Genomic DNA, 15,691 nt, shown 5'->3' with positions numbered 1-15,691 from the left:
CCTTTCTCTCCCGTGTTGGTCTCCTTGTGCTAGCTTTGGTTTGGAACGTAGGTAGGTATCGAGTCACGTGGCTTTTTGTTTGGAGCTTGAGATCGTGAGTCGATCCGCAAGACTCAGTGGTGCAGGTGTGGGATCCTGAACCCGAAATTGAGCCCCGCACAATGGAGCCTTGTGGTCTGAGGCCCTAGCCCCGTTGTTAAATACGGCCTACGCACAGTTAGAGGCCCCCTGAAAGCCCAACCTAAGAAAGAATGTATCAGCCAGTTTGATAATGAAGTGAAATTGTCAGGGCGTGACATTCAGAGACAAAGATTCATCAGACAAAATTTGCTTTCTGACTTTTGGAACCCAGTAATGCTGAGACCTCAGTCCGTCCCAAGACTTCCTTAGGAGCGAGAGGTGCGTGCCGGTCTCCACCTGAGTACCCCCGCCTCGGTTCTAGGCCTCGTCCTGGGGAGGAAGCGCATTGGGAGCACTGGGGGCTGGGATGCGGGTGGGATGACACGGGGGGGGGGGGTCCCACGAGCTGGAGCGCACGCCGCACAGAAGCCCGAGGAAGAACTCGTGACTCACGCCCCCGTGGCCCTCGGGAGTCCAGCCTGGGTCGAGGATGGGGGGACAGGGACAGACAAGTAGGCGGGAGTTTTCAGCCAGGGGGCTGCCAGAGACGTGTGCTTTGTTCAGAGTCAGCGCTGGCTCTGTTCGACTTTCTCCTAAAATAGAGTGCCCTCTTTTATCGCTGGGACTCTTGGATGTCAGACCTCTTAAGAGCGCTCCAGATGGAGCTCTTGGAGAGCAGGGACGGGCCAGTGTGGGCTCGCCGTCAGTTCCCCGGCACTGGCACAAAATCGGTGCCCCAGAAGGAAGCAGTTGAGTGAGGGACCCGGAGGGTGGGTGTCCCACAGGCAGTTCTCAGACGCAGCGGCTCTGTCCAGCGCCCCCACGGTGGCCCTCGCCTCTCCCGCAGCGCAGGCACAGGGGCTCTTTCCCCACGACGTGGAGCAGGTGTGTTTCTGTGCCTGCAGCACGTGCGAGCCCCTCCTGGATGACGTCATTCGGGCAGGCCGCCAGCTCCTTGACCTCCCTGACCTCACCTTGCCAGAGGTGTCCTCTGGTTGAGTGACTTGGCTGAGTGAGTTTCCGGGCTCCGTCTCTCCTTCTTACAAGGTCTTCCGCCCACCGTGGCTACGTCTGGTCCCAGCAAATGGTCTTCCTCCCCAGTGTGTGCTTAGGGAGTCCAGCCCCAGAGAGGGGTAGCCGGTGTTAAATGAAGACGTGGGGCTTTAGTATGTGCACTGAATTCTCCGAAGACAGCGGAGGAAGGGGTTTCTAGGTGTCCGGATTGTGAACCTGTTGTCTTCGGTGCAATGATAACAGCGCGTGTCCCTCTGGACGTGAGGGCGCGGAGCTCGTGTGACCCTATGCTTCCGAGCTCCCACGGAGTGTTAGGGAAGGAGCAGGGAGGCTGTGCAGGCTCTGAGGACAAGAGTGAGAGGCGGGAGGAAAGACGGGTTTCCAGAAGCATCAAAAGACAAGTGTGCGAGAGGAAGGAATCCCCAGAAAGGGAATAAGGAGTCATTCCCGTTTCTGCTGTAAGCCAGAGGTCTGTTTTCTTCCAGATCTGCTTTGAAAGCCCAGACTTTCTGAACTAAACCAGCAATGAGCCGGCGAGGAGGGATCGTAACCTCAAAATTGTGGGCAGTGTGTTCGGGCTACCAGGGCTTGGGACGACAGGCACGGTGTCTGCACCCCAGAGCGGCTGCGTGTCCTTGGCTGTGACCCAGCCCTGCACCTGCTATGTCCTTCTGAACCGCCACAAGTGCGAGGTGGCCCCTGACAGCTCTGGAAGGCTGGGCTCCACCAGAGAAAGCACGAGAAGTACCCGGAGCCGGTCCCAGCGGGTGCTGGAGGACGCCCCTCCCGCCAACCCCGCTCCTTTCCAGTCTGCCGCGGAAGCGCCCTTGAACGCGGGAGCCCAGTTCACTTGGACGGACGCAGCCAGGAGGGGCTGGCTGGCATGCGGGAGGGCTTCATGTCTGTCACGGGCTCCTGGGGGGGGTCTCCCTTCATCTCTGATGTCCACTGAGCTCTTCCCTTCCTCCTTGTCATAATTCAGGGGGAAGCTTCCCCCTTAGCCATGCTTCCGACCAAGAAGACAATGTTCTGGTTTCAAAAACGCTGAACTGGTCCTTTTCGGGTCCAGGAAGTCACGAAAGAAGGTTCCACGTAGTAGAACCGGGTAGCAGAACTGATAAGATGGCAGTCTTCAATCTTGTAAGTCCTGCCCGTCAGTCATGATCTCTGCTGGTTTAGAACCTGGGGGGCGGCTCGGTCGTGGTCTATGTGCGGAGCTAAACGGCAGGGAGGTTTCGCAGCGGGTGGAGTGTATTGTTGTGCGGAAAATTCTTGTCCTGGTTTGTTTTTGTTTTTAATCTTGAGTCTTAATGAGAGCTGGGAGCGCCAGGAGCAGCAGCCTACAGGTTTTGCTGCGTGAGTCCCTGAGGTCACTTGGGGACAGTGACACTTGCTGCCAGGGTTGTGAGCGTCACACCTCCCAGTGTGAGTGTGAGCCTGCCTCTGGCTGCAGCTGTGTGGCTGCTGCCCTAATAACGAAAAACAGAAAATCAGCAACTGTGTCCTTGGCGGTGAGTTGGTGCAAGTCCCCTCGGTTCCCTGAGCCCCAGGACCAAGCTGAGGGGCAGGTGTGCTGAGCTGCCTGGCGTCCTCGGGAAGTAAGGAGAAGAGATCCCGGGGCTGGAGGAGGACACTTAGAATCACATGCTCCCTTTCGACCTGTGGACTTGCTCGAATTTTTCTAAGAATTTCCAGACGTTCCAGAACAACGAGCAGGTTGGTCTCCCTGCCCAGGAGTGGGACCAGCGCCCTCGTGTTATTACCACGCGACGGGGATATATGGAGTCCGTAGCGCTTCTGTGTTTCCGAACCTGTGCTTACCTGGTGGCGACATTTCTGTTCGCCAGAGTAGAACTGTTGACTAGTTTACGTGAGTCCTGAAAACGTGTTGCGTGTCTGGTCCAGTGCCAGATCCTAGAGGCTTTTCTAGGAATACTCAGTGCAGTGCTCATTCATCATCTGGCTGTTAAAACGAACATTCGGATAAGTCTGTCCCCCTTTTTTGGGTCCTACCAAAAAGCGTCCAAAGAAGCGGCTTAAATACGGCGGTGCGGTGCAGTGGCACTGGTGATTTGGCCCATGCAGACGAGAGGAACGTGAAAAATCTCGTAGACCTCTTGTACCCCGAGCCGGACCCCTAGACGAGGGCAGCCAAGCGTTCTGGCACTAAACAGTAGCGTTCCTCGGTAAAAAAACAAACACCGTTCGTAGCTGTTTTATGAGACCAGTGATTACAAACTGCGTTTTTCTTCTGAACCTAACTGTGCCCTTACGGGTGTTAGGTCTGTGGGGCTCCCCTGATTGATCACTGCCAGCTTAAGTTTTCTTAGATGAATGAGTTGTCAGGGTGAGATACTCAAATTCCCTTAGGCTCATGGGCGACCAGATGAGGTATCCCGCCCACCAGCAACGCTCACCGGGCTTCCCTGACACGGCAAATGGGGGAGTCGGGAGCGGGGGGGGGGCAGACCAAGCCCTCGGTTATCCTAAGCCACGGGCTCTGCAGCCCTGGGAGGCGAAAGTAGCCGTAGCAGGTCTCGTTTCGAGGAGCTGCTAGAATCTCACCTTCACATTTTCTGCCTTTCTCCGGTGCCTGCTTTTGCCACTTTCAAGACGAAACTTCTCGTTTTCTTTCTTTTTTTTTATTTTTAAGTTTTATTTATTTGAGTAATCTCTACCCTCAGTGTGGGGCTCGAACTCAGGACCTCAAGATGGAGAGTCGCACGCTCCACCAACTGAGCCAGCCTGGCGCCCCCTCAACAAGAAAATACTCTATTTATTTATTTATTTATTTATTTATTTGAGAGAGAGTATGTGTGAGCATGGAGGGAGGGGCAGAGGGAGAGGGGGAAGCAGGCTCCCCGCTGAGCAGAGAGCCCGATGTGGGGCTCCATCCCAGGACCCTGAGATCATGACCTGAGCTGAAGACAGAGGCTTAACCCACTGAGCCACCCAGGCACCCTGAGAAAATATTCTTTTTAAATAGAGGTTTGTCTGGGCCTTGGGGTGAAATCCTTTATTATTAGTGTGACCTCAGTTGTTCTCTGAGTGTCTTTTACCCACGACAAAATTTTGCTCATTGTTAGAACTGAAGCCTCATTTAGATTTTTAAACAAAAAGAGGCTGAAAGTCCAAAGCATTAATGTTTTCAAAATGCACATACTTTGTTTTGAGTTCCCTTGTTTTGAGGATCAGGTTCCTTGTGATGGGATTTCCATCTTCGGTGTAAACAGCAGCCCAGGCTCCGGGCTGTGGGTTGAGTCACCAGCCGACAGTGTGGAGAAGGACCGCCCTCACACGGCACCCCTCCTCCTTGGCCTTGGGGGTGACTTGTTCTCCTGGGCGACCTCACCGAGGGGAGGTTATCATGTGGCTCCTGTACGCCAGCTACCACGTGGAGGCCAAGGTCGGAAAGCAGAGGACATGGTCTGAGCTGGTGGTCGGAGGGGTCCAGAGACCCCAGGCCACAGCTCTTAGGGGCCTGTGTACGCGTGCCCGGTGCCGGAGAGCTGTCCCCAGGGGAGCCCCAGGTAGCGGGAGCACACAGTGCAGGGGGTATTGTCCCGGGATCTGGCCTCCGTGATCTGAAGCCCAGAGGAGGGAGGGGCCCACTGAGTCTGGACGCCGGCTGGACACTGGGGCCTCAAAAGAGGTAGCTGGGTCAAGGAGTAGGGATTTAAAAGCCAAGAGGTGTTTGCCAGGATGGCTGGAAAGAGGGGCGGGTGTTCTGGGCAGAGAGAAAAGGACGGGACCCAAGGGTCTGGTGTCCTAGAAAATGCACCCAGTTTGTAGATGGAGCTGCTGGGGCAGGCAGAGTGGCTGGGGGGGGGGGGTCCCTTCATGGAGTTCTAGAATGTTCTCCAGGCACCTCACATCTGTCTGAACTCAGTCACGGTGGCTCCGTTTACCCAGGAAGCGACTGAGACTTGGAGCAGCCGATCGCACAGCTCGTGAGGGCTGGGGTCCCTGGCTCAGGACCGAGCTTTGCATCACTGGCTACACTCCTAGAGCAGGGGATGCGGACCATGCCCTACCAGCTGTAGGAGACGTGGAAGGGTCTGGAGTATGGGAATAAAGAACCTGTTCAGTTGGGTCTTCCAGAAAGACCTGTTACTCACGACCCTGGGACCAGAGGTGTCCTTGGAAGGAAGAGCATGGTGGCTCGGGGAGAGGAGGAAGGAGCAGGTTGGACAGCACTGCAGGGGAAGAACCCCGGGGCGGCTGAGAGCCCACATGAGGGTCGTGAAACCGAGGGAAGGATGGAAGACATTTGGGGGCTTGGCTTGACCAGTTTTGGTGAGCGGCTGGTGTAGGGCAGTCGAGGCGCTCTTCCCGGTCTCTGGCCTCTATACCCCTTCCGGGGGAGGCACAGGAGGCGGACCCGGGTGGACGGTGAGGCAGAGAACAGGCTCTCCACTGTAGGACTTTGATCTCCTGCCCTTCCTGCTTCCGGCTCCTTCTCCCCACTCCTCCCGTCTGGCTCTTTCTCTGTCCCCATCTTGGTCCCAGGCCCCTGTCCCTCGCCGTTCACCCTAAGCTGGCCCATCTGGTCCGGTGACTGCTCTCCTATCAGCAGCTCCCACATCCGCCTTTCTAGTGCAGTCCTTTCTTCTTCACAACAGGCTGGAACATTCTGGTGTGTTATGTGCTCCAAACGTAGAGGATTTGGAGCCTGTCTTCCTGCTCATAAAAATCACTTCTTCCCCATCTGGCAGCGGCACCCCCAGCCACTCTGCCGCTCAAGCCAGCGCCCTGGGACTTATTCTTGACGCGTCTGTCGTATTTCCACGTCAGCTCAATCATCAGAGCAAGTCAGTCCTCCCACGGAAAGATGTCTCGCATCTCCTCCCTCCCTCTCCTCTGTGATCACTGCTTCCGCCCCCATCATCTCGCTCAGAACCTGGACCGGCCGGCACAGCCGTCCCGTCTCCGGTGACCCCTCCCCAACCGGTCCTGTGCGCTGCAGCTGGCCTGGGCGCCCCACGCCTCCGAGCGTCGTGCATCCTTGGCACGGGCTGCCGTGAGTCCTGCCCTTGTTCTTCCCGTGCTGTTTCCGCCGCCTAGAACGATCTTATCTCCACCGGCTCATTCTTCCCCGTTGGGCAGTAAAAGAGCTTCTCCGGAGAGGTCTCCAACCCCGTCTCTTTCACAGCATCTTTTCTGTCCGTGCTGTTCTCGCTGTCGGTAATTGTCACCGTATTCAGCATTTGCTGTGTTGATTCATCAACACGTGCAAAAGGTCAGATGCAGACATCACGCTGGGCACTTAGGAATCTGCGAAGGCAGAGGCGCTCCGAGGACTGGTGCTGGGTAGTCAGGTAAAGCCAGTTCAAGTCGCAGAGGAGAGGCCCCCAGACGAGAATGTGCCTTGAGAAAAGCAGGGCAACTAGCGTGCGCCTCTCCTTGTGGCTGCCTTTCCGCAGAAGGGTTTCAGGGCCCTGTGGAGTTCGGAGCCCCAGCAAGTGCCGCGGTGCTCACGGAGATCAAAGTAGCCGCGGAGGGGGGTGGGGTCCAGAGGAGAAGCCAGGGGTGGAGAGAGGCTGGCCCCACAGGCAGACGCACCCAGGTCAGGCCGGCATTGGGCAGTGTCTGCTGCTGGCCACGGACCTGTCCTTGCCTGCGTGGCATCAGGCTGGGGGAGGAGGGCGGACTGGAAGCCAGTCAGGTGCCCAGGGAGCGGGAACTCATGGAGGGCTCGAGGAGTACCAAGTGTGTGAACTTTTCTGGAAGGAAGCTTGGCACAGAGGAGACTGAGAAGTGGGCAGTCCCGAGGACAAAGGACATTCGCGGCCTGGTGGCACATGCAGGGGTGGGGCTGGGCTGGGAACAAGCGAGGAGCGACAGGTTGGAGGCACAGGAAGGAATGGCAAGTGGCAGCCTCTGAGGTAGATGGTGGCCTGCCTTGGGGGCACAGGCAGGAGGAGCCTTGACCCCCCCCCCCAAGTCCGGTGGCTCTGCTTCACCAGTGTTATAGGACAGGGTGTGTGCATGGGGCTGGAGGCAAAGCCCATTGTGTCCCCAGCTTGCATTGAAGGCCTGCCCCCTGGGTTTGGGGACCTCCCTCCGGGGTCGGGGTGTCCTGTTCCCTGAGAGCCTCGCTGGGAGTGGAGACACGAGCAAGGTCTTGCTCACAAAGTTCTTCCCCAGGGCCGGATCCCCACATGCTGCCCATCCGGGGGACAAACCGCACACACGGAGGTGGCTTTTAGGACTGGCCGGGCATCAACGTGGAGTGTTGAGCGGATACTTGGCGTGCTTTTCCTGTCTTTCATGGCTGTTTTAAGCGAGGACACGTCCCGCACGCAACGCCCCACGAGGCGGCTGTGCGCGTGGTCCCGCTCGGAAGGGTCAGGGCCGCGTGGGTCCCGGGCCACGTCCACGCTGCCCCCAGAGCGAGGTGTCCCGAGCGGTCTCGCCACCGCCAGGAGCTCATCCGCAGCAAGCATCCCTCCTGCCTGGAGGACAGAGCTGGCGCGCGCCCGTCCCTCCTCCAGGCTTTCCAGCCTTTGTTCCTGAAACCTGAGTGACTGGAACGGAAGTCTGGTTACAGAGGAGAGAGGACCCTGGTCCCTCCCCCCACCCCCACCCCCCACCGGAACCTCTTCCTTAAGGGGCTCTGCTCGGTGCAGGCGCGTGTGTCCGCAGGCCGCTTCCCACTCTGAGACCTGTCCCCCTGTCCCTTTGTGTATCAATAATGCCGGTGGCGACCCCGCCTTTGCCGCGAGCTGGTACTGGACACAGGTTGGCCGTTCCCAGAGCCCGTGCGTCCCCGAGCACAGCGCAGCGGGAGGCCTCTGCTGGCGGGGGGTTTGGAGCACCCGGTATCCTGCCATGGGGGCGTGTGGCTGTGGGTCCCACGGCTTGTGCGGTGTCTTCGCTGACTGCCTCACCTCCCTACGGCACCTCCTCTCATCCGCCCCACAAAGCTTGTGCTGCCGCACTATCGCTGTCTCCTGCCCCCGCCAAAGAGTCCCGGGGGCCTTACTTCCCGTCCCTTTCTTATTCCCACCAGTGGACCGCATCGTGGGTCTGGACCAGGTGACGGGCATGACGGAGACGGCCTTCGGCTCTGCCTACAAAACCAAGAAGGGCATGTTCCGGACCGTCGGGCAGCTGTACAAGGAGTCTCTCGCCAAGCTGATGGCGACGCTGCGGAACACAAACCCCAACTTCGTGCGCTGCATCATCCCGAATCACGAGAAACGGGTGCGTGTCCCACCGGGCGCCTGCAGCTCCTTCCGGCTGACCCAGGTCAGGCCACAGCAACTCAGGGGTCCGACTGTCGTTTGCTTGGTTGTCAGGCTGGAAAACTGGACCCGCACCTGGTGCTGGACCAGCTTCGCTGCAACGGTGTCCTGGAGGGGATCCGGATCTGCCGCCAGGGCTTCCCCAACAGGATCGTCTTCCAGGAGTTCCGGCAGAGGTACTGCCCGCTCTGCCCTTGTTCCCGGGTGTTTTTTTTTTGTTTTGTTTTTAGATTTTTTTTTTTATTATTTATTTATTTGACAGAGATCACAGGTAGGCAGAGAGGCAGCCAGAGAGAAAGGAAGGGAAGCAGGCTCCCTGCCGAGCAGAGAGCCCGATGCAGGGCTGGATCCCAGGACCCTGACAGCATGACCTGAGCCGAAGGCAGAGGCTTTAACCCACTGAGCCACCCAGTCTCCCCTCCCGGGTGTTTTCAGAGCTGCTCCTGATACCTCTGAACGGGGAGCTGACGAGGAAGACCGTTTCCTCGCTTCCTGGATAGTTTTGGTTGCCTTTTCACATAGGAAAGGGATGATGATGATTATCATTATTGTCATTATTACCGTGTCGGTGGCCAAGACCGTCAAGCGCCGTCTTTGTACAGAGGCCCCTGAGGGTGCCGTGGCAGGGGAGCTCCCGGCGGTGGGGGCTGGACCTCCGAGCCGGCCACGCACCCAGTCCCACTCGGGATTTACGTGTGATTATTTTCTATCCGATTTTTTAAAAATAGGAGTAATGTGTGTGTTCCTTCAGAAAGATTTAAAAACTCAAGTCAGAAGTCAATAAAAGTCATTCAAGAGTGACTTTGAAGATATTTGGGGATATTCTCCATCTTTTAGTGAATGTTCCCGTGTAGGTGTGTTCGTGTGCAAACATGTATGTACATTTTCCACCGTGGGCGTGCTCATGTGGACACTGTCCTTTTACTAAGGCTGGGGGGGATCAGCTAGATTAGAAAAGGTTGAAGGAAAAAAGGCAGAAGATCAACAAAAGCGGATGCAATAAAAATGAATGAAAACAGTAGAAATTGATATTTTTGTATATATTGTGTAATTTATGGATCCTTAGATATTTGTGCCATTTGTTTTTTTCCATTTTTCTCCTGGAAATCAGATTTTCAATTCCGACAGCATTGGCTGTTCCATCTTAGAAACAAGTCCTCAGGTCAAGGAAAGGTGCTTTCTGCCACTGTTCCAGATGGAACTCAGCTGAGAAATGATTCCCTTCTTTAGAGGTTTCGGGAGGCCTTAACCATGGCCCTGCCGTATGATAAATGGTAGAATTTCACTTTGTGTTGATAGGAGGAAAAGCACCTTAACTGGCATCCAGAATACAAAGCCGAGTGATACAGCCAGGACTCATGCCTTAAACGCTTTTTTTTTTTTTTGCTAAAATGTGATTTTCTTGCGGTACAACCCACCTGAGTGCCCAGAGCTTACATGTACACCCCAGCAAGCACACGCGCGCGCGGACCAGTGCCGCGCTGGACGTCCCCCTGCTTCCTCTTGCTGTGGGAAGTGGAGGCCTCCGGGCGTTACCCTGTTCCTAGTAAACACCCACACATCACACAGGGGGCCACGTTCTCCTCATGTTTTAAAAGGCCTGTGAGCATCTGGGGGAAAATGACAAGTAAGATTTTTTTCAAACACCATGCCTTGACTCTGCCACACCTTCTGCAACCCGGTGTTTGTCCTTGAGGTCGAGGCGCAGGGGAGCCACCAGGACACCAGTTTGCCTCCTGTTGTAAGAAAGAGAAGCCAGACCTGCCGAAAGCCGCAGGTCATCACCGCATCCTCTCGGATCAGGAGCCTGTCCTGTCCTGACTCTTACGCAACATGATGACCCATCCCGTCCTTGCCTCTTAGAGAACCCGAACTCACTGTTAGTAGGGAGACGTTCCCACAGATTCTTACAGGAGACTTTGGGCTGGTTTTCTTACAGGTACGAGATCCTCACTCCGAATGCGATCCCTAAGGGTTTCATGGACGGCAAACAGGCGTGTGAGCGGATGGTAAGCTTTCCGGGGCCTCTCTGCTCTGCGGACCGTCGACAGTCCGTCCCGTGGCCAGGAGTAAACGGGCTCTTTCTCTTTCTAGATCCGGGCTTTAGAACTGGACCCAAACTTGTACAGAATCGGACAGAGCAAGATATTTTTCAGAGCTGGCGTTTTGGCCCACTTGGAGGAAGAAAGGGACCTGAAAATTACCGACATCATTATCTTCTTCCAGGCCGTCTGCCGCGGCTACCTGGCCAGGAAGTAAGTGGGATCACGAACGAGATGCTCATCGAGCACGTGCTCCTGCCGAGCGCTGTGGGACACGAGGTCCCCGTCCTGTGGGAATCGTGTTCTCGTGGCACAGGCGTCCAGGTGCGTGCCTTGGTATCCCACCCGAGGACACGTTGCCCTGAGGAGAGAAACAAGGGGCCGAGGCAAAAGATCAGGGCTCTGGTGTTCGCTTCAGCATGGGTTCCTGGCAAAGGTTGCTCTGAGGCCGTGAGACCCACAGGACGCGAAGGTGCTGGCCCTGGGACAGGCTAGGGGGCAGAGCAGCCTTCCAGTGATGGGAGCACGGCACAGTCTGGAACGTGTCGCCATCCTGTGAGCAGGTGCTGCGGCCCTGTGGGGGAGGAGCGTGGGGAGCTTGGCGGGGTAAGCCGGGATTTCCGGGTCACCCGGCTGGCAGAACGGACTAGAGTGGGGCCAGAGAGACATCGGGCAGGCCGCGTGGGCAGCTCTGGGGTGATGCCGGGAAGACGGCCCACCTTGGCCCGAGGAAGGTGATAGAGACTGAGAGTGGTTGCTGGACTCGAGATCTGATTAGAAGGGCCTAGGCCTGGTGATGGGCTTTTCCTCACCTCCTCCCACAGGGGGCCGGGGCTGGGGAAGGAGATACAGTCTGCTCTCCAGGGCCCTGTGGCCGGCGGCGTCTGCCCAGAGGCTTCGGTCCGCAGCACGGGGCATGGCCTGCCTGACGGTGCCGGGAGGGGTTTCTGTCCCACGAGGTGGACGCAGGATTGTGAGTCTGTGCCCACACGTAATGGGATCCCAGCTAAGGAGGAGGCGCGGAAACTCCAAGAAGAATGTGGATGTCTTCGGTGATTCATGCCAGGACACGGTGGGCAAGGAGGAGCAAAAGCCTTGGGAGACAGCGTGGTACCTGTCAGCAGAGCCGTGGCCTATGGCTGCCTCCGGGGACAGGAAGGGGCACGGCCGGCTGCCTCCAGGTACCACTTTGACAGCGACCAGAAACACGGAACTGTCTGAAGCACGGCGAATGGACTACGTACGTGGTGAGAGTGCGTGCGGCCTTTTCACTGAAATCTAAGCCCTGTAAGTTTCACGTGGAGATCGGCAGTAGGAACCGGAGATCTCATCTCACGGATTCAGAACGGGCGCGCCTGTGTGACCGCTGCGGAAGGGGCAGCTCGGTGCCTGCAGCCCGTCGGTCCTGCTAAGTGTGTGCTGGGCTGGACTTCGGGTTTGGGTCCGGCAGTGAATGAAGGCGTCTCCTCAGAAGAGCCAGCGGAGAGCGGGGAACCCACAGCGTCGTGCTGACAGTAGGCAGAGAGACAGGCATGTGCCCGGGAATCCGTGAACTTGAGGTCGAGGTGCGGGGGAGCCACCAGGAGATGCAGGAAGAGACAGGTGGCTTTGACACTTGAGCACCAGACGCGGGTCACCGAACCCCGCTGTGAACAGAGGGGTGTGGCACCCTTTGCCCAGCCAGCGTTCGGGTTCAGGTGAGGGTTGCGGGGAAGGAAATCCAGCTGCCTCGTTGAGACGAGTGACTGGCTTGTTCTTGGCCTATTCTGACCGTTTCCTCCCGGAGACGCACGGATGCCACCGGGCAGTGGTTGTCAGCAAGGAGGACGCGGACGGCGTTCTCGGAGAACTGGAAGGCAGAAGCTCTTCTGTAGTTGCAAAAAACACACTTTGAAACTACTGTTCTAATAGCAGAAACTACTGTGATTCAGCCTCGCCCAAACTTGCCCAGCCGGTGGGATCCTGTGAGGAGGACGAAGGCCGTGTAGGGAGCCCAGTGGCGGGCTGGAGGACATTCTGACCAGCAAGTTGGCGACACGGAAGTTCTGGGACTCCTGCGAGGACACATGACCCTCGGGCAACAGAAGGGTGAAAAGTCGCTGTTTGTGCCCTGGAGCTGGGGCCACAGAGCTCCTGGGCCGTGCTCACTGCGACAGAGGGTGAAGGAGGCCACAGGTCACCCCAGTGCCCCGAAACCCAGGGGATCCGAATGTTTTAAGTAGCAGGTGGTCCCACAGGGGCAAACCAGACCTGGCTGAGGGGACAGCTCAAGTCTAGAAGCCCGCCAGCGGTGTCGGGAACCCGGGTTCCAGAGGTGGTGGGATGGAGCCAGACTGCTGGGCAGGGAGCGAGGGGCAGGACCCAGGGAGCCTGTGTTCCCTGGAAGTGCCATCGTGCATAGACCAACACTGGCCTCCTAGGAGGAGGGGCAGCCTGGCGAATTTGGCTGGGCCCTTGGGGGTGGTTTTGGTGCGTCGGGGTGGGGCTTCAGAAACAGAGCTCTGTTCCCCAAGGCCAGTGAGAAATTGAAAATGCTGGAGTCCGCACAGTTCAACAAGGACCCCTGGGAAGGCAGCACGGGAAGATGGGAAATCCCAGACCTGGCAACGAGGAGACCAGAGTTCCAGAAGCATCTGCGTCCTGACTTCTTGGGCTCTCATCTGTAAAGGAGAGGCATTAACTGGACCTAGGCCCTACCTTCTGCGGAGCTGCAGAGTCAGGGGAGGAGGGAGATCACCTGGGAAAGGGGACGGGGGAGTGTGCAGGAAAAGCAGTGGCTCCTGAAGGATACCGCCCGCCAGCAAGGGGAGTTTGGGGAAGGTCGGTCCCGTCCTCACCACCCCGGAGAAGTAGGGGCTTACCTACCGGTGGCCGGGAGCGCACACTCGCGTGCAAACGCGGGTCCAGTGAATGTGGGCCCCCGGCAGCCGAGGGGTGCCCAGGGCAGCGTCGGGGAAGGGGGCCGCGAGCCACGTGCACCCCCGCTCTGCTCCCTCTCCGCGCTGACTGTTGTGGGCTCCGCAGGGCCTTCGCCAAGAAGCAGCAGCAGCTGAGCGCCCTGAAGGTCCTGCAGCGGAACTGCGCGGCCTACCTGAAGCTGCGGCACTGGCAGTGGTGGCGCGTCTTCACGAAGGTGGGCCCCGCGCGCGCGCTGCTGCCCGGGGCGGCCGGTGGACGCGCGCCCCCGCTGCCCTCACCGCCTGCTTCTGCCGCAGGTGAAGCCGCTCCTGCAGGTGACCCGCCAGGAGGAGGAGCTTCAGGCCAAGGACGAGGAGCTGCTGAAGGTGAAGGAGAGGCAGACGAAGGTGGAGGGCGAGCTGGAGGAGATGGAGAGGAAGCACCAGCAGGTGCGTGCCGGCTGCCGCCGCGCCCCAGGCTATCCCGCCCCGGCCGTCCCCTGCCCTGGCCTCCGACCCTGCTCGGGTCCTCACTGCTCCCCCAAAGCACAGGCATTTGGGAAGGGGGCGGCAGATACATGGCCCCACACAGGTCTGTAGACGCTAAAGTCAGCTGTTCCTCCGCGTTTTTGCCTGGGTCTTTCTCGGTCACCTTTGCCGTGGGGCGGGTGTCTGACACCTGTCTGCCCTGAGGCTCCCAGCAGCGTCCCCTCCCTGGGACTGCTTGCAAGAGACCCCGAGGGAAAAAAGAGAATGGGACCGCCCGCGGCCACCATGGGTCCTGAGTCGCCGTCCCGTCCCCGTCCCCGTGGTTACATTTCCCCAACAAAGCTGAGCCTCGGGCCACATTCTGCAGACGAGCACAGAACGGTAGTGTCAGGGCCAGAAAGGTGAGCGGCAGAGGCCGGACCGTCCCTCAGTACCTGCCTGCCTGTCGTCACCATGAGCGCGTTTGAATCAAAGTTTCTGTTTCCCTTTTGTCAATTATCTGCACGGAAGGAGAGTTTCTGAAATAGCTTGAATTTAGTCAGTGTCACTCGGGGTCGCCCGAGACCACAGACGCTTTCATCTGGCTCGTTGGGCTGTAGCTACAGACCGTCCGAGAGTTTCGCCAGCGACGTTACGTAACTTTAACCCTCGGTTTCTTCGGTGTCAAGCGCTGGCCCCGTTGTCCTGGTGACTGCCTGCTGTGGGCCCGGGGGCAGCGTGACCGTGCTCTTTGTGATTGCAGCTCTTGGAGGAGAAGAACATCCTCACGGAGCAGCTCCAGGCCGAGACGGAGCTCTTCGCCGAGGCGGAGGAGATGCGAGCCAGGCTTGCCGCCAAGAAGCAGGAGCTGGAGGAGATCCTCCACGACTTGGAATCCAGGGTCGAAGAAGAAGAGGAGAGAAACCAAATGCTCCAGAACGAAAAGAAGAAAATGCAGGCGCACATTCAGGTGGGTGTTTTATGTTTGGGGCTTTGCAGGTGGGTCTGCTGGATCGATGGGCAGAAGCTGCGGAGTCGGATCGCGGCCGGAGCCCCGGGCCCAGGTCTGGCCCTTCACAGAGCACGAGGAGTAGAGCGTCTTCGAGTGTGGATCTGTGATTTTACAGGGTAACCTCTTACGGCACGCACGGTGACTCAGAGTAGGAGCATCGCGGGTCTGTAGCACGCCGGGATCTCGCTTATACTGTGTTGTTATTCATGGGACATGCCGGGCTCTGACGAAGGAGGCGGCTGGGAATCGGAATTAACACTTAGCTCTTCCCAGGCTGTCTCTCCGGGACGCGGGCTGTGCTCGCGTGAATCACAGCCGTGGTTGAACGCCCGGACACGCGCTGCGGACCCTTCTTCCCTGGCCAGCCCCCGGGAGGCACCCCCATCCTGGTCTCCCACGCCCCACCTCCCAACTACGTTCTTGGGTGTCCAGGTGTCCCGACGGCCACCGCCCTTTCCTGGGTCCTGCACCGAACTTCCTTCCAGGTCTCTCCTTGAACTTTTTCTCACCCCGTAGCTTATGTTGGCAACGGGCGGGCAATCCAGACGTTTCTCAAAAGCACGAAAGGTACCACCTTACTCCCTGGGCAAATACCGCAGCAGGAAGCCAGCGGGAGACCGGCCGCTCCCCAGCATGCCTCCTACTGGGTGGGCAGACTATCACCGGAGCCGTAAAAAGTGCTCGTTCATCCAGCAAGTCTAGTTCTGGGACTTCATGCTAAGCATAAATCGATGGGAGCCATTTAATAGCTAGGAATTGGTAAGCCATGGTAGAACCAGCCGGTTATAATTGGAATAAAGAGGTTTATTTCCATGGCGAGCCCTTAACGCGCTACTGGGGACCGTCGCAAAGGAGCAGACACAGTAAGATACAAGTACATTCCTATAAGTT

The 15,691-nt window shown here is 58.0% G+C and overlaps 1 protein-coding gene across 1 annotated transcript in view; it reads left to right on the top strand.

Annotated features, from left to right (window-relative positions):
- Positions 1 to 15,691, top strand: part of MYH10 (myosin heavy chain 10) — a 120,156-nt gene that overhangs the window by 74,954 nt on the left and 29,511 nt on the right. Inside the window, exons 16-22 of the mRNA XM_080827327.1 lie at positions 8,147 to 8,340; positions 8,436 to 8,557; positions 10,321 to 10,390; positions 10,476 to 10,636; positions 13,448 to 13,556; positions 13,639 to 13,770; positions 14,552 to 14,758. Coding sequence (XP_080683453.1) covers positions 8,147 to 8,340; positions 8,436 to 8,557; positions 10,321 to 10,390; positions 10,476 to 10,636; positions 13,448 to 13,556; positions 13,639 to 13,770; positions 14,552 to 14,758 — 995 coding nt within the window. The remainder of the gene's footprint in view (positions 1 to 8,146; positions 8,341 to 8,435; positions 8,558 to 10,320; positions 10,391 to 10,475; positions 10,637 to 13,447; positions 13,557 to 13,638; positions 13,771 to 14,551; positions 14,759 to 15,691) is intronic.

Source organism: Martes martes (assembly GCF_963455335.1).
Source record: "Martes martes genome assembly, chromosome: 16".
Taxonomy (NCBI): domain Eukaryota; kingdom Metazoa; phylum Chordata; class Mammalia; order Carnivora; family Mustelidae; genus Martes; species Martes martes.
This window is presented reverse-complemented; position numbering and strand designations above follow the sequence as displayed.